The following is a 27,646-nucleotide window of genomic DNA, read 5'->3' as shown; positions in this document are numbered from 1 at the left end:
TGTAATTGCAATTTTTAACTCGTCTCAATCTTACAATACATTATGAAGGGAAAACTGTGCTCTTTATTTAATTAAACATATTGTTTTATATTTTACCAATTACTATTTAAATTTCCAGTGAAACAACCTGCATGCACTAAATATACCAGATTTCTATAATGATAGTCGTAATGTCATTTGAAATGTCTTATGATTAGGACTGTTGCTGCCCAGGCCATACATTGATTTCTCGAATTAACACCCATTCTTGTTGGGATTGTACTTCTATCTTTATACAACGGACTTTCTTGAATGTTTTAAAATCAATGGCTAGTGTACCTCTGACAAATGATCCTAAAGATGTGTGGTAATGTAGGCAATTGTTTTTATCTGGCGTTGTGCCTAGTTTTAACCAGCCACTCTTTATTCTATCATTAATTGCTATGTTTCCTCCTGTCTCAACAATAACACCTTGCAGTAAAATTTCGTTTTGAAACATGATCACAATGTGGCAAGATGTCTTGTTATTACATGTGCCCCTGAAATACCTTGCACCTTTGTTGTATGCAAAGTCTATACTTGTTTGCATTTTTGGTATTAGATTAGTTTTTATCACAGCAGGGGGGTTATGTCCCAGATATTTTTGTGAGTATTTGTCAAAGTAGGCTTCATTTGTTTTTTGAGGCTTGCTTCTAAGGGATGATATGTCTCCATAATGCTCAAATAATGAAGCGACACGAAATCTCCAACGGCCTGCTTGTCCCTTAAGTTCCCGCCAATTATACTCCATCCAATCCACAGGCATCTCATCGTAAAATATATAATAAAATGTTGCAATTTCATTGAGGTCATAATTGTGATAGACTTTACCAATGTAGCCAAGCATTGAGGCATCAAGTGTGAACCATGTTTCTTTGTTTTCATAACTGTCAATAAAGTCCATAAGTTTTGGGTAATAATATGGTGAAGCTTTAATATCATCTTCCAGTTGTAAATGATACTTACTCAAACCATAACAATAACAAAAAAGGAAGGAGAAATCAATTACTTGTTTTGAACGCCATTTTACTCTTTTTTCATTGTCGTTGAATCTCCTTTTCAGTTTTTCAAACGAAGGATAGTAGGGTGGAAATACTTGTATAATATCCAAGGTGCCCTCATTAACAAGAGACATGTATTTCTGCTGTATTTTATTAGCAAGTTGAATTCGTTTTTGTTTACTTGAATCACCAAGTTGTAATACAATAAGAAATTTGGGTGTTATAGTTCCAACAGTTTGGTCCACAGTAAGACTACTTAGAGTGTCCATGAGATATACGTTTCCATTGTCACGAGTAATTGTTGAGATGCCAATGGTTAGAGTATCTGCAATGAAATATAATTGGGTTGATAAGGATGCCAAAAAGACTATATATATTTGTATTTATGGGTCAACTTACATTCTTTATCAGATGATCGGTTGCTATGAAGTTTAACTTCATTACTATCCAAGATGCTCCTTGATAAACATGCTGAAGCCAAGTTAAAACTATGAACTTGAGTTGGGTTTGATATCTCTAAATGGAAGCAAAAAGCATTGTACTTTTAATTTGTTTTAAGTAATCTGTTAGAGAATACTTGGCCATTTGTCCACTTTGCATTAAAATTGTAGTAGTGTGCATCTCATTCTTCCAAGGAGAATACAAATTTACTTCAGTTATAAATGCGTATGTGTTTCTGCGTTTGACGCATTTTTATAGCTTTTTCAGTGAAAGTAGAAGATTTTTACATTAAATTATAAGACACCTCAAGTTAAAATTTAAAATGAACTTTGGTGAACATAAAGTGTCATTTAAATATTTTGTCAAATGATATTAGTGTGGACAACAACAAATTTGAAATTCCATGTGATTTTTCTTATGATTTTTTTTAAAGACAAAAAAAATGAGATAAAATTCCTCATTAACTTGTTTTTAAATGCATTCGGCGCATGTGACATTAGACGTTTGAAAGTTGAAACGGGTCTAAATTTGCAAAGAAACAAAGACTATACTGGAAAGCTTGGTTTTCGTATGCCGTAGATTTTACGCTAGAAATTAACAATCTAAACTTTCTACGCAAGCACAGTGCGATACGATATATGTAATAAAATTAATAGTACTGGCTGCACTGGTAGAACTAAGCAAGTCAGATCTATTTAGTTTTACTTCGTTCCAAATTATTTCCGACCTAGATAAGGCCAATTTTTAATAAAGGACGCTATGGATAATTTACAGCAGTCAGTTTGTCTTGAATTAAATAGAGCAGTGTTCCTTACATGATGTCACGACATGCACTTGATACCAGATCCCTGAGTGAAAAATATATACAGCAAATTTTGATTTTTAACAGCGATTTCCCAAGATAGATTTAATGTAAATCAATTTTTTTTTGAATCTGTTAATTTCATGAATTGTTCTTTCAAACAATACTAAAATCCTGTAAGGTTTATATGCACTTTAAGGAGATATTTTGGATGAAACAATCTCTTCCGGAAGTATATACTTATTAAAAAATGTTGCATAAATAATCGCCGTCGCCAAAGAGTAAATGTAAACTGCTACAAACTAACTCGACTCACGTACAAGCCTTTGTACATTGATCGACAAACGAGCTCAAAGATTGTTTTCTGGCTAGTCAAAAATGAATGCATCTATATTTAATTCAATCCTTGTTATTTCATTTTCATCTCTTGGCCGACTGCGCTTTGCCGTCCATACAAAAATGTAGTTGCGTAGTTACATTGCGTTGCTGTTAGCCATCTTTGAGATTAACACGCGTAAAGCCGCCCCGCGATGTTACTGCATCGTGTTCAATGTTCAATTCAAGGGTTTTTTTTTTACCTCCAGTGAGTGTTGTCAGCAAACATAATATATAAATCAGTAGAATCACTATAAATTATGTCTACTAAATCTATGATTCTATTAATTAAAAATAATGCCACGCCAACAGATGCAAAATTAAACTTTTACGCCACGCCAAAGCAAAGTTCCTGGAATTTTAGTGAATCAAATACCCCCAAAATACGGCGTAGTTACATTTTTGTCACGCCATATATTATTGGCGTGACATACAAACTTTCCAGTCTTTTAACTAAATACAAGAAGTCTTTTACAAAGACGCTTGTTTGTTTTTTTTCGGTTACTATAAAACTTCTTACCGGTGGATATTGTTTCGTCCAGATATTGCATGATATCCCCAAGTTTCTTAGGCTTTTGAGATGAAATGAATGCTATAGCTATTACAATACACGAAAGGATAAAAATAATCTTCAACAAAGTTAGCAGTTTACTACCGCTAAGTATTCTCATATTTGCGTTTTTATTTAAAATTTGCGCCTTTCCACATGTCAGAAGTTTGTCGTCTGTTTACGTGGAACGAGGGACGTCGCAAAGACCTTGATATTGGGAGGGAAGGGGGGGTGTGTATTTTTTTTTAAATTTGCATGAAATTTTGCGGTTTTCCTGGTATGCATTTGGCCGAATTTCGGAAACACTGACTTCAAAATTTTCAATTTTAACAAAATGAATGAACGTTTTCAAAATATTCATTCCATAAGAATTTTCGGTAAAAATACAAACTATTTATAGTTAGGTTTATCAGGTTTGTCATGGTTAGCTTTGCCAGGTTCGTCATGGTTAGGTTTGTCAGGTTTGTCATGGTTGGGTTTGCCAGGTTCGTCATGGTTAGGTTTGTCAGGTTTGTCATGGTTAGGTTTGCCAGGTTCGTCATGGTTAGGTTTGTCAGGTTTGTCATGGTTAGGTTTGCCAGGTTCAGGTTTGTTAGGTTTGTCAGGTTTGTCATGGTTAGGTTTGCCAGGTTCGTCATGGTTAGGTTTGTCAGGTTTGTCATGGTTAGGTTTGTCAGGTTTGTTATGGTTAGGTTTGTCAGGTTTGTCATGGTTAGGTTTGTCAGGTTTTGCAAAAAGATGTTGAAACAATTGTTTCTTCGCTAATTTATGTCAAAGGTCAATTTTACATATTGAAATTTTAACTAGCATCAAAAATATGGCACAAACAAATATGTTAAAAGGATGGCACAAACCAATGAGCCCTGAAAAATTACAGTTAATCTCAGAAAAATACACCTGGCAGGAAAACTATCCAAGTATGTGGTGCAAGAAAGTCAACCCAAAGGTATGGTCACTGCTAAAGTGGAAAGAAAAAGAAGTTGGATGTAGAAATGTTCAACTTACAACAAACAGTACTCAAAACCATGTTTACAATTTTACAAACAATAAGCTCGTGTAGCTTTTTTGCACTGAAGTGAAGGACCCCACTGACAGTGAATTAGTGTTTGGAAATGACTTTGCCAAAAATTCAGAAGAGGCAAGTCACATCAGCTCCTCCATGAGAAATGAAAACCACAGAACGTACTCTGCTGACAAAAAACCATTCACGTCATACAAACTGAGGCATTCTTACAGCAACAAAATATTTTTACGGCAAGACCAGCAGAGGAGCCTGCAAAGACGGGAAAATGTGGAATGGAGATCAATAGAAAAAAATCTTAGATACTTTAAAACAAATCAAAGGTTTCTTTCTAACTTATCATAGGTTAGTTCCTAATTTAACTTTTAAGAGTTTCAAATTTGTTTGCGTTCATGTTGAAACTATTGATTGAGATTTTGCTTTTTCAGTGCGAGTACAAAACAGGAAATGCAACATTACGTATTGAGGTCTTTGAAATGACCAATCATGAACCGTTATTGGTAAGTATTACTAGATAGCTTTGTGAACTCTTCAACGTCATGTCCCGTCGCATGATTTAATTCAGTAGGAAACGCAAGTAGTGGTTGGTTGTCCTCCCACTAGAATTTTGACCGTGTAAAGGTACATTTCTTATTGAAGTGACTAAGATATGAAGTATGTTGTTGATCATTATTATTTGCCTTGCTTCCAGGTCAACTGAACAAAACTGTCCATCATTTGAGAAGTACGAAATCATCATACCAAGGTGTGTAGAATTTCATAGTAAGATTCGTTTGTATATGTGAAGTAAGTACTTCATTAATTCGTTCATAGATTTAAGTCATTCAACAAGTTGAATTTTTTTAGTAAATTCTTACAATACTTTATGAATGGTAATCCGGAAAAGAGATTTATGACGAGAATAAAATAAAATAGCCTTTAGCTAAAATAACCCTTAAAACGATGTTGAAAAGATAAACTTATTAATTTTAATTGCATACTGTTTATATTTCGCCATTTAAATTTCCCGCGCATAGACGAAATAGATTTTTGAGAATTCAACAAATCAGCGCCCGTGTTTTATAAACACATATATTGTTGCTAAGAATGTAGCTGATGTAGCATACAATCTTAACTATCCTGATAAAAGCTTTGCCAGAAACAGTCATAATGTCATTAATTTGAGATTTATTCTTAAGATCACGGCTGTTGCTGCCCAGGCCATACATTGATTTCTCGAATTAACACCCATTCTTGTTGGGATTGTACTTCTATCTGTATACAACGGACTTTCTTAAATGTTTTAAATTCAATGGCTAGTGTACCTCTGACAAATGATCCTAAAGGTGTGTGGTAATGTAGGCAATTGTTTTTATCTGGCGTTGTGCCTAGTTTTAACCAGCCACTCTTTATTCTATCATTAATTGCTATGTTCCCTCCTGTTTCAACAATAACACTTCGTAGTGACATTGCTTTTTGAAAAATGATAACAATGTGGCAAGACACCTGGTGATTACATGTGCCCCAGAAATACCTTGCACCTTGATTGTATGCAAAGTCTATGTTTGTTCGCATTTTTGGTATTAGATTAGTTTTTGTCACAGCAGGGGGGTTATGTCCCAGATATTTTTGTGAGTATTTGTCAAAGTAGGCTTCATTTGTTTTTTGAGGCTTGCTTCTAAGGGATGATATGTCTCCATAATGCTCAAATAATGAAGCGACACGAAATCTCCAACGGCCTGCTTGTCCCTTTATGTTTCGCCAATTATACTCCATCCAATCCACAGGCATCTCATCGTAAAATATATAATAAAATGTTGCAATTTCATTGAGGTCATAATTGTGATAGACTTTACCAATGTAGCCAAGCATTGAGGCATCAAGTGTGAACCATGTTTCTTTGTTTTCATAACTGTCAATAAAGTCCATAAGTTTTGGGTAATAATATGGTGAAGCTTTAATATCATCTTCCAGTTGTAAATGATACTTACTCAAACCATAACAATAACAAAAAAGGAAGGAGAAATCAATTACTTGTTTTGAACGCCATTTTACTCTTTTTTCATTGTCGTTGAATCTCCTTTTCAGTTTTTCAAACGAAGGATAGTAGGGTGGAAATACTTGTATAATGTCCAAAGTGCCCTCATTAACAAGAGACATGTATTTCTGCTGTATTTTATTAGCAAGTGGAATTCGTTTTTGTTTACTTGAATCACCAAGTTGTAATACAATAAGGAAGTTGGGTGTTATAGTTCCAACAGTTTGGTCCACAGTAAGACTACTTAGAGTGTCCATGAGATATACGTTTCCATTGTCACGAGTAATTGTTGAGATGCCAATGGTTAGAGTATCTGCAATGAAATATAATTGGGTTGATAAGGATGCCAAAAAGACTATATATATTTGTATTTATGGGTCAACTTACATTCTTTATCAGATGATCGGTTGCTATGAAGTTTAACTTCATTACTATCCAAGATGCTCCTTGATAAACATGCTGAAGCCAAGTTAAAACTATGAACTTGAGTTGGGTTTGATATCTCTAAATGGAAGCAAAAAGCATTGCACTTTTAATTTGTTTTAAGTAATCTGTTAGAGAATACTTGGCCATTTGTCCACTTTGCATTAAAATTGCAGTAGTGTGCATCTCATTCTTCCAAGGAGAATACAAATTTACTTCAGTTATAAATGTGTATGTGTTTCTGCGTTTGACGCATTTTTATAGCTTTTTCAGTGAAAGTAGAAGATTTTTACATTAAATTATAAGACACCTCAAGTTAAAATTCAAAATGAACTTTGATGAACATAAAGTGTCATTTAAATATTTTGTCGAATGATATTAGTGTGGACAACAACAAATTTGAAATTCCATGTGATTTTTTTATGATTTTTTTTATCTTTTATATGCTATGGCAATTCAAACAAGGTAATTAATAATTTAAAATGTATTTCATATAACCAATAAATTTTAGTGTAGAAAAGAATGTTGCAATTTTAATATAGAAATTGCAATTTTAACAACAAAAATTGTAAGGAAAAACGTTTCGAAGAAAATCTTAAAGATAAAATGTAATTTTGAATTTAGTAAACTATTTTAGCAGAAGTAAAAGCCCGTTTCAAACATCGAATTTAACTTGTACCGAATGCATTAAAGACAAAAGAAAATGAGATAAAATTCCTCATTAACTTGTTTTTAAATGCATTGGGCACATGTAACATTCGACGTTTGAAACGGGTCTAAATTTGCAAAGAAACAAAGACTGGAAAGCTTGTTTTTCGTATGCCATAGACTTTACGCTAGAAATTTATCATCCAAACTTTCTACGCCAGCACAGTGCGATACGATATATGTAATAAAATTAATAGCACTGGCTGCACAAGTAGTACTAAGCAAGTCAGATCTATTTAGTTTTACTTCGTTTCAAATTATTTAATTAAAAGATTTTCTTGAAATGTTGTTGAATGTTAAAAAAATCTTGTCCTTAATGGTTAAAGAATGAGTCTCACGGTAATGCTTTGCGTGCTTAGCCATGCACAGGCAGCCATATTTGGGGTACCTTAAAATGGCGCCACATTAGGTTGTTAGTGCAGCGATTTGTCCAAATTTGGTAAATGGTGATCCGTAATAGTTTAAATCATCTTCCTAGTGCTAATGCTATACAGTCAAATCTGGATCTTATTTAATTCCGACATTTTTTGCAATAAAGTAAATAAAATTGCAATCAGTACAAGTTAAATTCGATGTTTGAAACGGGCTTTTACTTCTGCTAAAATAGTTTACTAAATTCAAAATTACATTTTATCTTTAAGATTTTCTTCGAAATGTTTTTCCTTACAATTTTTGTTGTTAAAATTGCAATTTCTATTTGAAATTGTAACATCCTTTTCTACCCCCAAAATTTATTGGTGATATGAAATACATTTTAAATTATTAATACTTTGTTTGAATTGCCATAGCATATGCCATTACATTTTACATACGTTTTGCAAGTAACGTCAGACGCATACGCCAACAACTCTGGTTCAACCACCGCTGCAAGGATTTTGGTCTCGTTCCGGCAGGACTTAGAATTAAGTCCCCGTTGAACACACAAGAGGCTATTCAGATTGTCAAATCCACCAGCAGACGACTGATACGAGCACAGATTAACGACTGTCACAGACGAATCAACTATTACATCAAGCAACAAGAACAAAGACTGAACAAACTGAAGGAACTCATACCAACGACAGTAAGTGATACTTTACTTTCTACGATACAAACTATTACAGAGAAACGAGCAAACAACACAGAGACACCAAATCAAACAACAACAAAAACTTGAACGTTTAAAACGCACTAAAACACGTACAAGACGTAAACATGACGATAACTGGTGAGGAATATTTCTTCCCGCTCATTAGACGAAACTGAAACACGACTATCTTACGGACTAAAACATTCCATAACACCTAGACGAATCCGACTGAGACGATAGTATCAAGTGTCGAGGTTGTCCTAGCGTATCAAAGAGACTTGTCAGAGACAACCAAAGACGAGATCAGAAGCAGGGTAGCCTCCGCTTTACAATCGTCCTCTATACGTGACAACAACTTGACAAAGGACGAACAACAAGCACTCAAACGACTAAAACACGACGACAACATCGTCATTTTACCAGCAGACAAAGGACGCGTGACTGTGGTCATGGACAGGAATGATTACTTCGACAAAATGGACACCCTTGTTAACGACAGACAAACGTACGAACAACTCAAACGAGACTCAACACCATCACTTAACAGCAAGATTTTCTCTATGAGAAAATCTAACATTATATCTGAACGTATTTACGATCGACTTAGATGTTCAGTACGACGACCACCCAGACTATACGGACTACCAAAACTTCACAAACCACAAATACCCATGCGATTAATTGTATCATTCTGTGGTTCACCTACTTACGAACTCTCAAAGTACTTGACTGACATACTGCAACCACTTACAAGCAAATCAAAACACAAGCTACAATCCACTGAAACTTTCATTAAAAAACTAAGCACTGTACAAATACCGAACAACTATATACTAGTGTGTTTTGATGTGAAATCACTGTTCACCAGTATTCCACTTATTCTAGCACTTACTTGAACAAAAACCCTCATTACAAACACCACGGACGTACTGCCATTACCGACAGAAAACATTATGGAGATACTGGAGCTCTGCCTCACCTCGACTTACTTCCAGTACAAAGGTACACACTACAAACAATTACATGGAACAGCAATGGGCTCACCCGTTTCTGTTGTAGTTGCTGAAATTGTAATGCAATCTATAGAGGAACTGGCGCTCATGACTTACAAACATGCACTACCTTTTTGGTTCCGCTACGTAGATGACACAATCACAGCACTACATGCAGACGAGATTGATGACTTTCACACTCACATCAACAAACAGAACAGCCACATACAATTTACCAAAGATGTCGAAGAAAACGGAACTCTTCCTTTTCTCGACTGTTTGGTAAAACATAATAATCAAAAACTACGAACAACAGTTTATCGCAAGCCAACACATACTGACCGACTACTAGACCAATCATCTTACAACCCTACATCACACAAAGCCACCACAATCAGAACATTAACAAGACGTGCACAAATCATATGTGATTCACCGGACGCTCTACACAACGAAAACAACTATCTCAAACGTGTTTTTGACAGAAACAACTATAACTCTGACTTTATCAAACGCAACACTTACAAACCCAACGAAACGAACAACTCAGTGACAACAGCAACGACACCTTACATCAAAGGTCCGTCTGAGACTATCTCGCGTATCTTACGACCATACAACATACGTGTCGCACATAAACCAATCACAACGTTACGACAAGTACTAACGAACATAAAGGACAAAGAACAACCCAACGAACGACAAGGTGCAGTTCTGCTCCGACTGCCACGCCTCCTATATCGGGGAAACTGGCAGGAACTTAAACATAAGACTTACTGAACACAAACGAGCTACTATGAAACAAGACAGAACTAATCATGTTCAACCAGATTATAAGAAAGTGACCTATTTCGTCCGCCATGTTTATTATCAAACTAAACGTATATTGCGCATGCTTATGACGAACATTGTTGCTAACACATGGTCAAACTATCCCATCATGCAAAATTACCATAATTTGTTGGATAAAAAATTGACTACAATCAAATTCCATGCAACATTGTCCAACATCATGCAACATTATAAAAAAGGGTGGTCAAACGGGGCCAACATTTTGTGACAACAAAGTTGGATTATGTTGGATCAAAATGTTGCGCTCGTTTGACTGGGGCTTAATTTAAACTGCTACAAACCAACTCGACTCACGTACAAGCCTTTGTACATTGATCGACAAACGAGCTCGAAGATTGTTTTCTGGCTAGTCAAAAATGAATACATTTTTATTTAATTCAATCCTTGATATTCTTTTTCATTTCTTGGCCGACCGTGCTTTGCCGTCAAATTAACAGTCGAAGTAGACATATCACTGCATTGTGCGAGATCATTACCGCGAGACTCATTCTTTAATAAAGATTCATGGATTCAACAGAATACAAAAGTAGTTGCGTAGTTACATTGCGTTGCTGTTAACCATCTTTGTGATTAGCACGTGTGAAGCCGCCCCGCGATGTTCGATGTTCACGAACTGCACCGTGTTCAATGTTCAATTCAAGGTTTTGTTTACCTCCAGTGAGTGTCGTCAGCAAACATAATATGTAAATCAGTAGAATCACGATAAATTATGTCTACTAAATCTATGATTCTATTAATTATAAATAATGCCACGCCAACAGATCCAAAATTAAACTTTTACGCCACGCCAAAGTGAATCAAATACCGCCAAAATACGGCGTAATTACATTTTTGTCACGCCATATATTATTGGCGTGACATACAAACTTTCCAGTCTTTTAACTAAATACCAGAAGTCTTTTACAAAGACACTTGTTTGTTTTTTTCGGTTACTATAAAACTTCTTACCGGTGGATACTGTTTCGTCCAGATATTGCATGATATCCCCAAGTTTCTTAGGCTTTTGAGATGAAATGAATGATATAGCTATTACAATACACGAAAAGATAAAAATAATCTTCAACAAAGTTAGCAGTTTACGACCGCCAAGTATTCTCATATTTGCGTTTTTATCTAAAATTTGCGCCTTGCCACATGTCAGAAGTTTGTCGTCTGTTTACGTCGCAAAGACCTTGATAGCGAGTTTACAAATTGTAAAATCCTAGGACGCCGCCGTTTAAACCATAAACTGCGCAGGTGCGCACCAAGTTTAGGCCACTTAGCGTGAAGGCGACGCAGTGAAAAGCTGTTGTATGACGGCGTCTTGAAAATCGAAAATGGCGGGAAAATTAACAAAGACGAAGAGGTAAATTTTACGTATTTTTTAAAGGTTGGGAGGGAAGAAATATTTTAAACATGAGGTATTAGTTAAGTATTTGTTTTGACAGCAAAAGAAAACTAATAGAGAATTTAATTCAAATTCGCTGTATTTTCAATATGGCAGCTCAAGACTTTTGGCCATTGAGTTCGATAAGACCTGGAGGGGACAAGGGGCCTGGACCCAGTAGTATAGAGACTACCAATTCTGGCGCACCTCACACCTTGAGACCTAGTATACGCAAATCTAAGCCAAGGCCAAACCTTGGACAACGGCAGGAGCCAAAAACGGCCGGCCCACCCCCCGCGGCCGGCCGTCGGGGTCTATTATTTATAGAGTAGCGTATAGTAGGGTACGTGGTAAGATGAATAGTGAATCCAAAAGAGTAGTACGTATGAAAAGACGAGCAAAAAGAAAGAAGAGAAAGAGAGAAAAAATTGAATAATATAATAGTAAAACAGAGAGAAGAACATATTAAATTACATACTAGATTGTTACTAGAAGCGGGTTATATGAAATTAGAAGAATAAACATATTTATATATTATATAGAGTTAAGATTAGTTTGATGTGATATTAGTTTGATGTGATATTATGGATACTGTCAGAGAAATTTTACAGCTATACAAGCAAGGTGTTATAAGTGGAAGAGCTTTGAACTCGTTTCTTGAAGCTTTCCAACCACTTGCATCTACATCAAGAAAGCGTGCTAATGTAGCTCCACCTACACCTCTTCCGGAACAATGTAAGCGCAGACTTATTAGGCCTAATGATGTAGTCGAAATAAGACCACCTGTTATAACAAATTCTATAGGTTGGGAAGCTGAATATGGGAATATATGCGACCCATCGTTGATAAACTACAACGCACATCGGTTTCTAAGTGCAGTAAATAGAATGTCTAAAACGTCTAAAAAAGATTTTAAAGTAGCTCCGACACCTTCAGAGGTTGGCTCACCCCCTTTGAAGTGTTCCAGATGGCCAAACTTGAAGTGTTCTTATTCGGTTCTAGATAATGAACAAAAAAGCGAAGGAAAGCCTTCGGAATCATCTAGCGCTTCGTGTAGCAAATCTTCATCAAACAACCGTTGAAGATTCGGGTATTATACTTTCTATAGTGAGTGTGATAATTACTCTAGCAGTTTCCATCTGTTGAACAACTAATGTTGCATCAGCAGGTAAGTCTACATCTATAAAATCGCTATAGCTACATTCAGAGTTAATATCACCAATACGATGTGTTTTTGTTTTACTTAAGACAAGTAATTTCCTAGGAGTTTGAAGTATAGGTTTATCACGCGTAGGTTTATGTACGTCTGAATAGTTCCAAGAAGATATTAATATTTTTTCAGCATTAGAATTATTTTCTAGTTGGAATTTTTCAAAATTCCTCTCTCTATTTCTCTCTATTTCGTCGCAAAATTTCTCTCTATTTCGTCGTAAGTATACTTCTACTGCTCGGCGAAAGAGATCGTTTGTTGATTCGAATTCATGAACCGAAGTTTCAGCTGTGTTAGACATTTTAATGTTTGTGTAACAAACACAACTGAAGTGATAACACTATAAATATAAGTGAAAATTTATTGTTTTAGAATTAAGAATACTCTAAATAATGTACATGATATCTTCGCGTCCAGTTAATGGGTATTGTACTAACATATGACATCAATTTTTTAGTGTTATCATGTACGAAACTAACATAAGGCCCTCAACTTTGTTCAAACACAGAAGATCTAATGTTGAACCACTCGTGTTCAAACCAAATGCTTAATAATGCTAATTTATTATTTTTCGAGTGTTTTTCCAGTAGGAAACATTACTAAAGTTACATTTACTCCGCTCATGCCTGGGGAGTAAAATCCAGTAGGAGAGTTCAAAACAGGTTGATCTCCTTGGTCTCCTTTAAGACAATCAGCTCCTGGCTGTCCTTGAGGTCCTTGACGTCCTGAAGGCCCCTGAGGCCCTGTGGCTCCAGTATCTCCCTTAGGCCCTTGAGGCCCTCGAGGTCCTGCGGCCCCTGTAAAGCCCGGCACTCCTCTAGGACCTGTTAGACCTCTAATGCCTTATTTCCCTTGAGGCACTTGGGCTCCTGTGGCCCCGGGCGCACCATTGCTTCCATTAGTCCCATCAGTTCCGTCATCTCCTCTAGGACCCTCATCACCTTTCTCTCCTTTTGGTCCTCTAAGACCCGTATCTCCTTGAGCCCCTGCAGCTGCTGTATCACCTTTTTCTCCCTTTGGTCCTCTAGGATCCGTATCTCCTTGAGCCCCCGCTGCTCCTGTGTCCCTTAGCTCCTCTTGGGCCTCTAGGCCCTGGTGGTCCTGATTTTCCAGATCCATAACCATCATCAGTTCCACCGATTACTAATGTCGCCATTAGTCTGATGTAATTTTTAGTTTGATGCGATGTTTATATACCTATATATATAATAGAAAATTTTTTATTAATTACTGGATTTATATTTGACCGCGAGAGAAATCTATGACGAGCCTCCAGCCAGACCCGCGATTTTTTTGAAAGCTTGAGCTTCACCTTCACGGCGTGCGTTTTCAGCAGCGGTGGTAACAACTTCTTTTTCACGCTCTAAGTTCTTATTTGTCTTTTTCATCTCTTTTGAGTAGAGAAGCTACGTCGGCAGCTTCAAGAACGTCCCCAGCCGGGGCGCCCACACTGGATAGAGTAAGATCAATACCTCCAGTTCCTGTCACGACTGTAAAGGCACTCGATGCAGCAGATAAGGTGTGTCAAATTAAGAGTGTCGAAATAATGCGTGTGTATTTCTTACGCAGCTTATGACGAGCGTCACGCTCTTGGCGGAGCTCTGCCTCAATGTTTGAAATGCGAACAAGGCGAAAGTTGCTCGTTTCGACTGATGAACGGTTGGCGGGGTAAAATGCGGTTTATTATCTTGAGATTGTGAATCAATAGATGCTAGCACCGACTGTATTTCAGGTAGATTATAATTTTTCATTACACCATATGGGTCGTCCATTTTTTTTTTGTCCTATTATATAGTAAGATAAAAAACATTTATCCATCTTCATCTATCTTCAGATTGAAGTTCAAGTATGTTCATGTCAGTTGCATCTATGGAAGAGCGCGAAAAAGTAGTCCAAGAGTTTGTAAAAAACCGCGCAGAACTCTAGCGGCGCCAAGTCGATTTCAAAGTGTCTCGACAGTACGAAGGAGAATTCTTTGAAAGGGCGTCTGAACCAATTGTTAATGCTGAAAAATCTGTAGCAGAAGCTATTAACAAAAAACAAGACAAAGAAATTGAAGGGTTGCAAGAAGTCACTCAAGCGGTTGAAACACTCAACAGCAGCTTGCCCAACGGCTAGATGATCTAGTCCTTTTAACAAAAGGCTAACCATCTTGGAAGGCTATAGAGAATTCAAATTTGCTTGATCGGTTGGAGGCTGGTGAGTATATAAACGACGTAGATTTTGAAAATCTTGGACAATCTATCGGCCCGTCTACAAGACAAAACGCTTCTCCAGCTAACCAAGGGCTAGGTACAAAAAACCTCGAACGTTACAAAATTCTTAAAGAAAAAAGAAGTCGCCCCAGACAACACGAACAGGAACTGGAGTGCACTATTATAATAGCCCATCAGAGCTTATCGACCGCCTTTTTCTTTCCTGCAAGTCTGTAGAGGCTGGTAATGACTCTCGTGAGTTGAAAAACGATATTGAAGCGATTCTAACAAAACTGCTAGACGAAAGTGCAATAACGAAAAGTTATTACCGAAAGATTAGAAATAAATACGTGCGTTAAAATTTCTGCTCGTATATATACAAAGCTATTGTTTAGTGTTATCAATAGAACCATAATGGCTGGAGTATTATAAGACGAAATTAGCATTGAGTTAGACTCAACAAGAGCCGTTGCGGTACACGGTGGAGAAGAGAACGACTTTCAAATTATCTTTAGGCCACCTATACCTTTAGAGGCTAACAAAAAATATCAAGTGGCTCTTGCTGAAGCTAGTTTGTGGAATTCGCGGGAAAATGTCACTACTAAAAACAATCAACTTTGAGACTAGAGATGGAAACTATGGTGATACTGATGGTGCACAGAGAGGAGAGCTTAAACAGAATCCAATTCAACGGCAAAAGATCACAATACCACCAAGCGCTTACAACATTCCCGTTATCAATCAAGCTATTGAAGATGCTATGGAAGCATTGGGGGTAAAGTTCGCACATGAAGATGAGACCGCAAGACGTGATCCACCCTTTGTGCTGTCAGTAAATATTCCCACATCTAAATCGGAGATTACTATTAAAGGTGACCTTGTAGTTTCCTTTGACACAGATAACAGCATAAGCCCTATTCTTGGGTTGCTATGGGTGGAGGTGATATTACTAGAGGAAAGACTTTAAGTCAGAATCGAATTAACATTACAATTGTACAGAAGATCTATATTCACTGCTCGCTTGTTAATTCAAGTATAGTAAACGGGAATCCTAGTGATGTTATTAAATCGTTTACTCTAAACCGAAGACCAGGACGTTTGTTGGAAATAAGTCCTAGTCCACCGACCTATTTACCACTCATAAAAACTAGCCTTATTAATAAAGTGAGAATGGAAATCACTGATCAGTCAGGAAATGAGATTGATTTAAATGGTGAGCAAGTAACTTACACTTTAAACATCCGTCCAAAAATGTGATTATATATACACTCTCATAAAAGGATTCCAATTCAGAAGCTGTTACCATAATGGCTTATTTTTCCATATATAATATACTAGGCAAAATGATAGTTCCTATGATTAGACGCGGTATAGTTCGTCGAAAAATTGTCGGGGGGGTCATTGATTGGAAACCTCGTGGGCCTTGCTGGTAAGGTAAAGGGTGGGCTATTCAGTGCGGGGAAGTCCGCAGCTGCAGTCTTAGCATCTCGCGTAGGTACGTTTACTCCAAAAATCAAGAATGTGGCCGCGGCGGCTGGTAAAAAAGCAATTCTTGACACGGCTACAGCAACCAAAGAGGCTGTTATATCGACTGCAAAAGAGCAGTTCTCGCCTGAAAACGTAAGCAGTCTTGTTGCCGATCTCGCCCGCGGAGACGTTAAAGGAGTGGCAAGAAAAGCTAAATCACGTGCATCTGCAGTGGCTCGTGCTGGGGCTGAAGCTGGTATTAGTAGCGCAAAAACGCGCGCGAGAACCGCTCGCACTGCTTTAACGAAAGAAGTTGGATCTAAACTTATTGAGCTGGTTGGAACCACTGAAGCTAGAAAAGCTCTAGTATCGCGCGCTGAAAGCCTTGCTCAGCAACAACTGACTTCTCGAGACTTAGGTATTCTAAGCAACCTCGTGTCAGGTAACGGCATGATGTATTCCTAAATATCACATCAGAAATAATAATTAAATTACATTGGTCGATGATCGGCAGACACAAATTTTTGTAATATATGTATACTGCACGAAGTACAAACTATCAAAACAATGGCTACGGACATGATATTCCCAGCAATTCAACTCTTTGACGAGCCCATCGTTGACCGCTCTGTTGAGCGTCTGCAGTACGAAAGAGTTCTTCCCCGCGATCCGAATTTCGATAATAAGAATATCAATATCGACACTGAGAACGTTGACCAGCTTATATGGCTTCACAGAGCCGTTCTTGAAGTTCGAGGTCGCGTTGTAAAGAACGATGGCACCAATTATGATGCCGCCGACAATGTCGCTCTGGCAAATGGTGGCTGGAGCCTGTTTGATACGATCCAGATCCAGGTTAACAACAAGACCGTTGAAGAAATAAGTCAGTATGCTTCAACTGTCAACACGATCATGCGGCTTGTAACTGATTCGGATGATTCGTCCAGGAGCATCGCCACGAGTGCTTTCTGGTACCGCGACACTGGAGCTACCGGTGGGGCTGTTTCTAATAAGTATGTAAACAGAGCTAACGCTCAGTTGCTTCCTGCTGCTAATGTAGGTAACGGTGTCGCTTTGACTGGCGGCAACTTCCGGGCTAACTTTAACTTAAACCTCAACGCAACAGAGAACCCTAACTTCAACATTGGTTTCGCCAGTCGCCGCCAGATCTGCGCGGGCGCCAAAGACGTTACCATGATGCTTCCCCTCGCTGACATCCTAGGCTTCGCCAAAGACATTAATTCAGCTTTCATAGGTATAAAGTTCAATCTGAATCTCACTCGCGCTTCTGCTGAAAACACGCTTCATAGAGCAAATGGGTTAGATGCTGGAAATTTAAGATAAAAAATCTTTCGCTCTGGGTTCCTTTCATCAGACCTTCGATCGAAGTTCAAACCATGATAGAAAGCAAGTTGGTTGCTGGTTACACACGCATGCTATACTTTGAGCAAGGTCGTATTTACCGAGAGAGATTCACCAGACGTCAAACCAACGTCTCATGGCGTGTGACGACAAACGGAAGCGAAGAGCTACCAACACACATCTTCGTAGCGTTCCAAGATGCAGAGCGCTCAGACAATCAAGAACAAAAATTACAGCAGAGCTTACATGATGTTCCAAGACGCTGCGATGAAATACAGAAACAGGCTCTCGAGTAAACTTAGGAGACTTTGCAAACCTCTTTCCTATTTACCACTTTGACGTTAGTCATCATCCTGAAGCTTTGAAAAAAGCTCCGGCAAACATTGATGTTCGTTGGATCTTAGGTGGCCCTTTTAATAGTGCTATTAATGCTGGTGGTGAACAGGCGTACCACGTGTACTGCTTCGTGCTTAGCGAGCGTTTCCTTCGGCTCAATGCGGTAAAATGGACATAATGGTTTAGTGATATGTTACGTTTAATCCGATTACTTTGCACCAGAATTAATTATAAATTAAAAAAACAAAAATTTTTTCGACTATTTATATACGCAAATTGTTTTCCATGTGCACAAAAATGTCGGACATTGATAACGCAATATTTGTTGAAGCTCTCAGACCCGCCATGGAGCGAGTAATCACTCAGGAATTTAAAGGCGCTGGTATTTATCTTCCTGGGTCAAGAAGTACAAAAGGCGGTAGCTTTATTGGAAATCTTGTTGGAAAACGCATACTTACGGTCACTAAACTCATACCAAAAGTGTTACCGTCTCTAGGCCTAGCAGCTATATCAGGTGCTATCACCGGCAACACACGAAAAGCAGTTGCTGGTAGTGGTGTAGTTAGGAAAGGTGGTACAGCTGCTAAAGGTGGTGGACGTAATAACTACACAGTTAACGGCGTTGCACTTTCAACGGCTCAGAAAAGTAACCTGGCAAAGGCAGTCAGAGACGAACCGGAGTGACTATACGGCTTACCAAAATGCACATGACGGCCCTGACATGCTTATGCTTACTAAGACGCAAATTATAAGCGCATAATGGGTGCAAAACCCACAGGATCTGGGTTGGAACTAAAATTGTCTAAGAATCAGGTTACAGCCATGACGCGCGCGCAAAAAGGTGGATTCATTGGTTCTTTGCTTGCAGGTATGACTGCTCCCATCGTAGCGCCTGTCCTAGGAAAAATCCTTGGATTTGGAACGTCGGAGGAAAGAGTATACCTCCCGGGGACGCGGGTGAGGAAGTGGAAGCCGCTATCAAATAAAGATATCAATCGTATAGTAAATGGTAATTTAAAAGCAGTATCTAAAGACTTTAGGGAGGTGTTCTCAAAAGACATGCTTCCTAAAGAGCCTCTTAAAGCTGAAGAAAGTGTCATAATCAACTTACAAGACTTTCTTGATGGAGGTGGGACTCACTGGGTTTGCGCCTTTGCTGATGAGTTCTGTGTAGATTACTTTGACAGCTTCGGCCTTCCACCACCTGACGTAGTTAAAAAGTGGATGGAACGGTCAAAACTTGTTGTTCGCTATTCTTGCAACGAGATACAGGATCAGCGCTCCATTATGTGTGGGTGGTACTGCCTTCTCTTCTTACACGATCGGGTTCACAATCGGTCTGCGACAGATATTCTGTTAGATTTTGATTCGTGCCCTTCTGCGCATAACGAGCGTATTGTAAAACGGTTTGCTAGAGAAATTCTAAGAGCGCGCTAATAATTAACATCGCGATGCATTTTCACATCAGACTAAATTTTTGTGCATTATATGGAGATGGCCATCGCTGACTGTTTGTACTGTAAGAAACGACAACTTGTTGTCAAAGGAAAAATCGAATATACAAAAAGCCAACCTAGGCTCACGGGGCGCTGCCGAGTCTGTGACAGAGGCGTCTCCAAGTTTCTTTCTAAAAGTGAACTTCTAGATAAAAGGGAGGAAGAATAAGAGGTTTGAATAGTGCGCTTCCATTCGGTATTAATCCAATTGATTTGGCAATCAAAACCGCGAATAAAATTGATAAAATCAGAAAAGCTTGGTGAACAATAGTCAAGTGAAAATGACGGTCGCGTTTTGTATGCGTTGCAAAAGACTGCAACTAGTTATAATTGGTATAGTTGTAAATCATAACGGCAACCCCAGACTTGCATGGCGCTGTGGTGTATGTGGTAGTGCTGTTTCTAGGTTTCTTTCTCAAAGCGAATCTCGTCGTAATGAAGGAAAAATAATCGTTTCTACGGACGGAAGCGTTGAGGAACGTCTCGCAGAGGTGTACTACAGTCCTGCGGGGTACTGGCGCGGCCGTGCTGCTATCCCAAAGCTGGCTAGAGAGTGAATGGCTAACAAAACAGGCCATCTGGCAGATCTACTTGCCCGCACCAGCGCGCCAAGTGCCATCCCTCGACCTAAGTTTGACATCAGCACCCCGAATGAGGTTCACCAGGCCGATCTCTTGTATTTGCCTCACGATCGAGTCAGAAGACGCACATTCAAATACGCATTGACGGTCGTCGACGTAGCAAGTCGGTATAAGGAGGCCCAAGCAATCACAGACAAGACAGCGACCCAGCTTGGGAAGGCGTTAGAGTCTATTTATGCCCGTGGGCCTCTTCGATGGCCAAAAGTTTTACTAGTCGACCCTGGCTCGGAGTTCCGCGGGGCTGTGCAAAAAGCGTGTGATAAAAACGGTGTCACGATTCGACGGGGTAAGGTTCATAGAGATCAGGAGATCGTAGAAAGATTTAATCTAACTTTGGCGGAGCGATTTTTCGGTTACCAGTATCATCGCGAGCTAGCTGAGCCCGGAACTTGCAACAAAGAATGGGTATCACGATTACCTGAGGTGGTTAAAGCGCTCAATAATGAAACTACTCGTTTGACGGCCGAAAAACCCTCCCCTGCGATTCGGAAGAAGAGCGTTAAGGCCAAACCCTCTGCGCCGGCGCTTCGTCCGGTTGGTTTCAAAGAGCACCGCTTGCCATTGGATGTTATGGTGCCGTATTTGTATGCGCTTGGCGAACTCGAGAGTGGCGAGTGGAACTCCAAGTGGTGCCCTTTGGGACCGAAACACCGCCGGCTTAGTCGATGGGGTCCTGTTGTCTGGTACTACCTTGCGCTTAGCCGTAGAGCAGCTCTTTTACGAAAGCATTTATTTCTTTTAGTCCGATGTGATATTCGCCTGCGGCACCGGCTTCCCTATGCCCGTATGTTAGGGTAGAGATCTCATCGGCCGCGATCCAGCGCTTCGTGTCCAGCGGGCTCAACGATGTCTTGTTGACATGCTCGCCGAAGATCTGATGCCCGCGACTGCGCAGCATATCCATACCGTGGTGGAAGCGCTTTCCTTCGAAGAGCGCCTCTTTGCACTAGGCATGACTGATATGCTTTTTCACGACGGCCTTTTTAACACCTTTAGCTTTGCGGATATGCTTTTTCACGACAGCCTTTTTAACGCTCTTGGCTTTGCGTTCCTCGAGACCATCATCGGCTTTCAGGATAGAGTACATCTTGGGCTTGAGTCCCACAAACTCGGCGATAGGTGCCCCAACGCACTCGTCCTTCATTTTCCCCAGCACCTTCTTGTTGGCTGTGCTGAAGAGCGAATGGTCTTTGGGGTAGTTGCTTGTAACGTACTGACCGGCGTTCCGCCTTATGTTGGCGTATACATCCTCAGTCTAGATCTCGAGCACAAGGCTGTCGGTGTCGGTATAGAGGAGCTCTGCAGCCGGCCTGTACTGGGCCTTGAGATGGTTGTAGTGCCAGTCGTACATCAGGTGCTTCGAGAGGTCGAGAACGCTCATGCCCACGAAGACCAGCCAGTTGAGCAGCAGACTGCTTTTATTCATGTGAACGGCTGCGAGGTCTCCCGCATCGCCAAAGATGAGATGCCGATTGAATGTCGGCTTGGCGATAAGTTTGCGGAGTCTCTCGGTCTCGCTTGGCCGGAGCAGCTTCACGTCGACACGCTTTCGGAGGTTCTCCATCGTCTTGCCGAAGACGCTGTTGATCAGCAGCTTGTAATGGTTTACCTCGAAGTCGATTTTCGCCTTCTTCCAGAGTTCGGTGATTTTCCGAATGTAGGACTCCATCCACGGGCTTTGATCCACGGAGCGCCCTGTGGATCTTTTTCAGGCGCATGCCAAGCTGCAGATAGAGCTGCAGATTCCGGTAGTGCAGGACGTATCGGGTATTGTCGCGCAGATTGGGGACCAGCTTTTCGACCTCGTGAGACGATGTCTCAGTCTCGGCGATGGCCTGCATGATGAGGTGGCTGTCGTAGCCTCGCAGGTTGTGGAAGACAATCGGTATGGTTGTCGTCTTCGGACTGAGCCGCAACTTGAGGTTGCACTCATTGTGGGCCGCACCTCGGTACTTGCCAGTAATGTAGCAGTGGTCTCGCACGGAATCGCCTTCGAGGAGCTTGCCGCAGACCTGGCAGTTTGTGGCTTTCTTGTGGCTCCCCCAGTCCTTACCTGTCATATGTATTGGCTTGGGGTTAGCCAACACCGTCTTGATCTTGCGCTCTTCTTCTTGGAGCGCTTCCAGGAAATGCTTGGCCGCGTCGGGCCCTCGGTAGAGCTGCGGCGGCTGCGTTTTCCGGTCGGAACGAACGACTGTACGAGTAGCCGCATGCCTCGTGCCCGGAGGTTTGCAGGGTGCCGCTCTTTTCGGGTTGAGCGCGGGCCCTCGATTTTGCAGACCAGGCTCTCGAAGTCGGCGTAGATTATGAAAGGCTTTTTGAGCTGCTTTTGGTAGTTCTCAAAGCGGATTTTGTCGTTTTTTCCGGGGGTTGGCATTCTGATGGCAACCGCGGCCTGGTTGATGCCTCGACATTCAGGCTTATGCTCTTCCAGCAAATCCTGTCTGGTGAAGCCGTAAAGGCAACTCTCACAGAAGTGCAGCCGGTGGCCATCCTTCGATTCCCGGTTGAGAAGGCGGTTGAAGTCCTTGATCCAAGTGTAGTGGTGTTTCTCAGGGTTTTTCGAATCCGAGACGAGGAAGAGATTCACAGTCAGACAGTGAATTACTGTTTGGAAACGACTTTGCAAAAAATTCAGAAGAGGCAAGTCACATCAGCTCCTCCATGAGAAATGAAAACCACAGAACGTACTCTGCTGACAAAAAACCATTCACGTCATACAAACTGAGGCATTCTTACAGCAACAAAATATTTTTACGGCAAGACCAGCAGAGGAGCCTGCAAAGACGGAAAAATGTGGAATGGAGATCAATAACAAAAAATCTTAGATACTTTAAAACAAATCAAAGGTTTCTTCCTAACTTATCATTGGTTAGTTCCTAATTTAACTTTTAAGAGTTTCAAATTTGTTTGCGTTCATGTTGAAACTATTGATTGAGATTTTGCTTTTTCAGTGCGAGTACAAAACAGGAAATGCAACATTACGTATTGAGGTCTTTGAAATGACCAATCATGAACCGTTATTGGTAAGTATTACTGGATAGCTTTGTGAACTCTTCAACGTCATGTCCCGTCACATGATTTAATTCAGTAGGAAACGCAAGTAGTGGTTGGTTGTCCTCCCACTAGAATTTTGACCGTGTAAAGGTACATTTCTTATTGAAGTGACTAAGATATGAAGTATGTTGTTGATCATTATTATTTGCCTTGCTTCCAGGTCAACTGAACAAAACTGTCCATCATTTGAGAAGTACGAAATCATCATACCAAGTTGTGTAGAATTTCATAGTAAGATTCGTTTGTATATGTGAAGTAAGTACTTCATTAATTCGTTCATAGATTTAAGTTATTCAACAAGTTGAATTTTTTTAGTAAATTCTTTCAATACTTTATGAATGGTAATCCGGAAAAGAGATTTATGACGAGAATAAAATAAAATAGCCTTTAGCTAAAATAACCCTTAAAACGATGTTGAAAAGATAAACTTATTAATTTTAATTGCATACTGTTTATATTTCGCCATTTAAATTTCCCGCGCATAGACGAAATAGATTTTGAGAATTCAACAAATCAGCGCCCGTGTTTTATAAACACATATATTGTTCCTAAGAATGTAGCTGATGTAGCATACAATCTTAACTATCCTGATAAAAGCTTTGCCAGAAACAGTCATAATGTCATTAATTTGAGATTTTGAGATTTATATCTTAAGATTGCAGCTGTTGCTGCCAAGGCCATACATTGATTTCACGAATTAACACCCATTCTTTTTGGAATTGAATTTGTATCTTTATACAACGGACTTTCTTGAATGTTTTAAATTCAATGGCTAGTGTACCTCTGACAAATGATCCTAAAGGTGTGTGGTAATGTAGACAATTGTTTTTATCTGGCGTTGTGCCTAGTTTTAACCAGCCACTGTTTATTGTATCATTAATTGCTATGTTCCCTCCTGTCTCAACAATAACACTTCGTAGTGACATTGCTTTTTGAAACATGATCACAATGTGGCAAGATGTCTTGTTATTACATGTGCCCCAGAAATAACTTGCACCTTGATTGTATGCAAAGTCTATGTTTGTTCGCATTTTTGGTATTAGATTAGTTTTTATCACAGCAGGGGGGTTATGTCCCAGATATTTTTGTGAGTATTTGTCAAAGTAGGCTTCATTTGTTTTTTGAGTCTTGCTTCTAAGGGATGATATGTCTCCATAATGCTCAAATAATGAAGCGACACGAAATCTCCAACGGCCTGCTTGTCCCTTTATGTTTCGCCAAATATACTCCATCCAATCCACAGGCATCTCATCGTAAAATATATAATAAAATGTTGCAATTTCATTGAGGTCATAATTGTGATAGACTTTACCAATGTAGCCAAGCATTGAGGCATCAAGTGTGAACCATGTTTCTTTGTTTTCATAACTGTCAATAAAGTCCATAAGTTTTGGGTAATAATATGGTGAAGCTTTAATATCATCTTCCAGTTGTAAATGATACTTACTCAAACCATAACAATAACAAAAAAGGAAGGAGAAATCAATTACTTGTTTTGAACGCCATTTTACTCTTTTTTCATTGTCGTTGAATCTCCTTTTCAGTTTTTCAAACGAAGGATAGTAGGGTGGAAATACTTGTATAATGTCCAAGGTGCCCTCATTAACAAGAGACATGTATTTCTGCTGTATTTTATTAGCAAGTTGAATTCGTTTTTGTTTACTTGAATCACCAAGTTGTAATACAATAAGAAAGTTGGGTGTTATAGTTCCAACAGTTTGGTCCACAGTAAGACTATTTAGAGTGTTCATGAGGTATATGTTTCCATTTTCACGAGTAATTGTTGAGATGCCAATGGTTAGAGTATCTGCAATGAAATAAAATTGGGTTGATAAGGTGGCATCCTTATATATATTAAAAGACTATATATATTTGCATTTATGGGTCAACTTACACTTTTTATCAGATGATCGGTTGCTATGAAGTTTAACTTCATTACTATCCAAGATATTCCTTGATAAACATGCTGAAGCCAAGTTAAAGTTATGAACTTGTTTTGATATCTCTAAATAGAAGCAAAGAGCATTGTACTTTTTCTTTTAAGTCATCTGTTAGAGAATACTGGGCTACTTGTCCACTTAGTATTAAAATTGTCATGGTGTTTATATCATTTCAATTTATTTTCATAGCATTATTAATGAAACTAGTGGAATTTTTACATCAAATTTTATATTAGACATCTCAAATGGTAAAATGAACTTTGTTGAACATAAAGTGTCATTTAAACTTATTTTTTCAAATCATATTAGTGGGAACAAAAACATATTTAAAATTTCATGTACTTACTCTTATGGTTTTTTCATGTTTTATAAGCTATAATACTTCAAATAAAGCAATTTAAAATGTATTTCATATCACCATGGAGAGTAAATTTCAGTGAAGAAGAGAATGTTACAAATGTACAACGACAAAATGTAATTTTAAATTTAGTAAACTATTTCAGCAGAAGTAAAGGCCCGTTTCAAACGTCGGATTTAACTTGTACCAAATGCATTAAAAACAAAAGAAAATGAGATAAAATCCCTCATTAACTTTTTTCTTATGCACTCGTCGCAAGAGTTACTATACGTTTGAAATGGGCCTAAACTAGCAAAGAAACAAAGTCATTTATTTGTTGTTTGCCGTCACTAGCACTTCTTACCGACGGATATTGGTTCGTCCACGCATTTCAAGACATCCCCAAGTTTCGTAGGCTTTTGAGATGAAATGAAGGCTATTGCTATTATACACGCAACGATTAAAATGATCTTTAAGAAAGTGGGCAGTTTACGACGGCCAAGCACTCTCATATTTCGTTCTTCTGTATCAGTTTGTCTTCCCTACCACATTTGACCAAGTCTGTCATGTGGTCACGGTTAATAGCTGTAACAATTAACCCGCTAATGTGTTTAATATAACCCGCTAATGTTTTTCTAATTATTTGGGTTTTTTTGGTTTATTAAAGAATTTTATCTTGCAGCTAAACGTTGAATTACATAAAATATATAACCATGAACATCGTGCTAAAATTATGTAACCTCTTACATGAAACGAAATGAAGTAAAATATGTATTCCAACAGAAATTTCAATTATCATATTAAATTATTAAAAGCTAAACTTTTGCTTGAGATGCATAATAAAGGAGTTTCTAAATCTGTTTATTTCGGTAAACTGCAGTTGGATTTACATCTCAAAGATATATAATTTTGACAGAGCTCCTGTAGTAAGTAAATCGTTCCAGTAAATCGTAAGTAATAGATTCCAGTTGCATGTTGTTTTCAATGGACCATATCTGAACATTTGAAAGCCACGATATACAGATATTTTACAATCAGTATCACATCCAAAATGTTGATAGCAGCTGCAAAAAGAAATTTGAGCAAGGAAAACCCTTTTGAAACGTACTACACACGTCCTTGCTTCGATGTCATGTATGAAAATAGATCCCATGACTGGAAACTATTAATGCAAGTAACTACACTGACAATAAATGATTATTTGCTTTTTGATTTATCTCTATTGTTCTTGTGAAAATCTCAATGGTTTTTATTGATGCTACTGATTTTTGGTTTGTTTCTTCAATGTCACATAATGGAATCCGTCGATTTCGACACGTATGAGGGTTCCACAAAGTGGAACATCCTGGTTACTTAAATTATAGTGAAGGCAGCTGACCAGACTACAATCACTCGTACCTTTCACGCAACTACAACGCTGATATCAGCGTGACACACAGTGTGACAAGGCTGCAACATTGCAGATGCAGATACAGTCCATCCGAGGACATAGTTTCCTCTACCAAATTTCCCTCACATGGCTTTGGTCAACCCGGGCTAGGTTTACAGACACATTGCCAGATGTGCCACGAGCCGGGATTGAACCCGCGCCGGTCTGGCTTACAGCTCACGCAATTAACCATTCAGCCACCCGCCCCGTCCCCGTATTGAAGGATTACTTATTGTCTTTGTGAAAGGTGACATGCTCCTAGGGAGCCATTAAAAAATTTTAGTTATGACGTCACTTAAAGAAATGTTAACATATTTAAATTCGTGTGTTTTTACTTTAACGGAAAATTAGTCACTTTAACTTTGTAGAAAGAAAGGTAAATTCTGTATTTTTACTGAGGAAGTAATAACGAGTTACTTGGAATAATCAACTAGTCTTAGTGTAGTCCTTGAAATATGAAAGCTTTCACTTTAAAATGCTTCGACCACGATGTTAAGCCTTTGATCGTGTGAAATTTTTGCTCATTCTCAATATATCTGTT

At 38.9% G+C, this 27,646-nt stretch overlaps 3 protein-coding genes and 2 long non-coding RNA genes across 6 annotated transcripts; 2 read left to right on the top strand and 3 right to left on the bottom strand.

Annotated features, from left to right (window-relative positions):
- Nucleotides 1-62: 62 nt before the first annotated feature.
- On the bottom strand, nucleotides 63-11,481 carry LOC124443220 (alpha-1,3-mannosyl-glycoprotein 4-beta-N-acetylglucosaminyltransferase C-like). The gene is made up of 4 exons (XM_046993755.1): nucleotides 11,441-11,481; nucleotides 3,158-3,394; nucleotides 1,419-1,535; nucleotides 63-1,344 (listed from the first exon to the last, which is right to left on the bottom strand). The coding sequence occupies exons 2-4, from the start codon at nucleotides 3,306-3,308 to the stop codon at nucleotides 194-196; spliced, it is 1,419 nt and encodes a 472-aa protein (XP_046849711.1). The 5' UTR covers nucleotides 3,309-3,394; nucleotides 11,441-11,481; the 3' UTR covers nucleotides 63-193.
- Nucleotides 5,154-11,472, bottom strand: LOC124443219 (alpha-1,3-mannosyl-glycoprotein 4-beta-N-acetylglucosaminyltransferase C-like). Its single transcript, XM_046993754.1, has 3 exons — nucleotides 11,218-11,472; nucleotides 6,613-6,729; nucleotides 5,154-6,538 (listed from the first exon to the last, which is right to left on the bottom strand). Exons 1-3 carry the CDS (start codon nucleotides 11,366-11,368, stop codon nucleotides 5,388-5,390), a joined length of 1,419 nt encoding a protein of 472 aa, XP_046849710.1. The 5' UTR covers nucleotides 11,369-11,472; the 3' UTR covers nucleotides 5,154-5,387.
- Nucleotides 5,154-27,084, bottom strand: LOC124443221 (alpha-1,3-mannosyl-glycoprotein 4-beta-N-acetylglucosaminyltransferase C-like). 2 transcript variants are annotated; one of them, XM_046993757.1, is made up of 4 exons: nucleotides 26,041-27,084; nucleotides 25,294-25,404; nucleotides 24,019-25,206; nucleotides 5,154-5,359 (listed from the first exon to the last, which is right to left on the bottom strand). In XM_046993757.1, the coding sequence occupies exons 1-3, from the start codon at nucleotides 26,186-26,188 to the stop codon at nucleotides 24,050-24,052; spliced, it is 1,416 nt and encodes a 471-aa protein (XP_046849713.1). In that variant the 5' UTR covers nucleotides 26,189-27,084; the 3' UTR covers nucleotides 5,154-5,359; nucleotides 24,019-24,049. The 2 variants fall into 2 exon arrangements, with proteins under 2 accessions (XP_046849713.1, XP_046849712.1); XM_046993756.1 differs by lacking the exon at nucleotides 5,154-5,359 and having other exon boundaries at nucleotides 23,814-25,206.
- LOC124443227 lies at nucleotides 14,164-15,172 on the top strand. The gene is made up of 2 exons (XR_006947546.1): nucleotides 14,164-14,577; nucleotides 14,680-15,172. It is a non-coding gene; the product is annotated as an uncharacterized LOC124443227 (long non-coding RNA).
- Nucleotides 23,439-25,751, top strand: LOC124443226. The gene is made up of 3 exons (XR_006947545.1): nucleotides 23,439-23,448; nucleotides 24,460-24,466; nucleotides 25,529-25,751. It is a non-coding gene; the product is annotated as an uncharacterized LOC124443226 (long non-coding RNA).
- Nucleotides 27,085-27,646: the final 562 nt, after the last annotated feature.

Source organism: Xenia sp. Carnegie-2017, unplaced genomic scaffold, assembly GCF_021976095.1.
Source record: "Xenia sp. Carnegie-2017 unplaced genomic scaffold, XeniaSp_v1 HiC_scaffold_20, whole genome shotgun sequence".
Classification (NCBI taxonomy): Eukaryota; Metazoa; Cnidaria; class Anthozoa; order Malacalcyonacea; family Xeniidae; genus Xenia; species Xenia sp. Carnegie-2017.
Note: the sequence above shows the minus strand (reverse complement) of the source record. Positions and strands in the feature narration are given on the sequence as shown.

Coding starts and splice junctions, on each gene's coding strand:
- LOC124443220 (XM_046993755.1), bottom strand. CDS start 3,308: ATGAGAATACTTAGCGGTAGTAAACTGCTAACTTTGTTGAAGATTATT. Junction 1,536..3,157: donor GGACGAAACAATATCCACCG/GTAAGAAGTTTT, acceptor GCTTCCATTTAG/AGATATCAAACCCAACTCAA. Junction 1,345..1,418: donor CCGATCATCTGATAAAGAAT/GTAAGTTGACCC, acceptor ATTTCATTGCAG/ATACTCTAACCATTGGCATC.
- LOC124443219 (XM_046993754.1), bottom strand. CDS start 11,368: ATGAGAATACTTGGCGGTCGTAAACTGCTAACTTTGTTGAAGATTATT. Junction 6,730..11,217: donor GGACGAAACAGTATCCACCG/GTAAGAAGTTTT, acceptor GCTTCCATTTAG/AGATATCAAACCCAACTCAA. Junction 6,539..6,612: donor CCGATCATCTGATAAAGAAT/GTAAGTTGACCC, acceptor ATTTCATTGCAG/ATACTCTAACCATTGGCATC.
- LOC124443221 (XM_046993757.1), bottom strand. CDS start 26,188: ATGAGAGTGCTTGGCCGTCGTAAACTGCCCACTTTCTTAAAGATCATT. Junction 25,405..26,040: donor GGACGAACCAATATCCGTCG/GTAAGAAGTGCT, acceptor GCTTCTATTTAG/AGATATCAAAACAAGTTCAT. Junction 25,207..25,293: donor CCGATCATCTGATAAAAAGT/GTAAGTTGACCC, acceptor ATTTCATTGCAG/ATACTCTAACCATTGGCATC.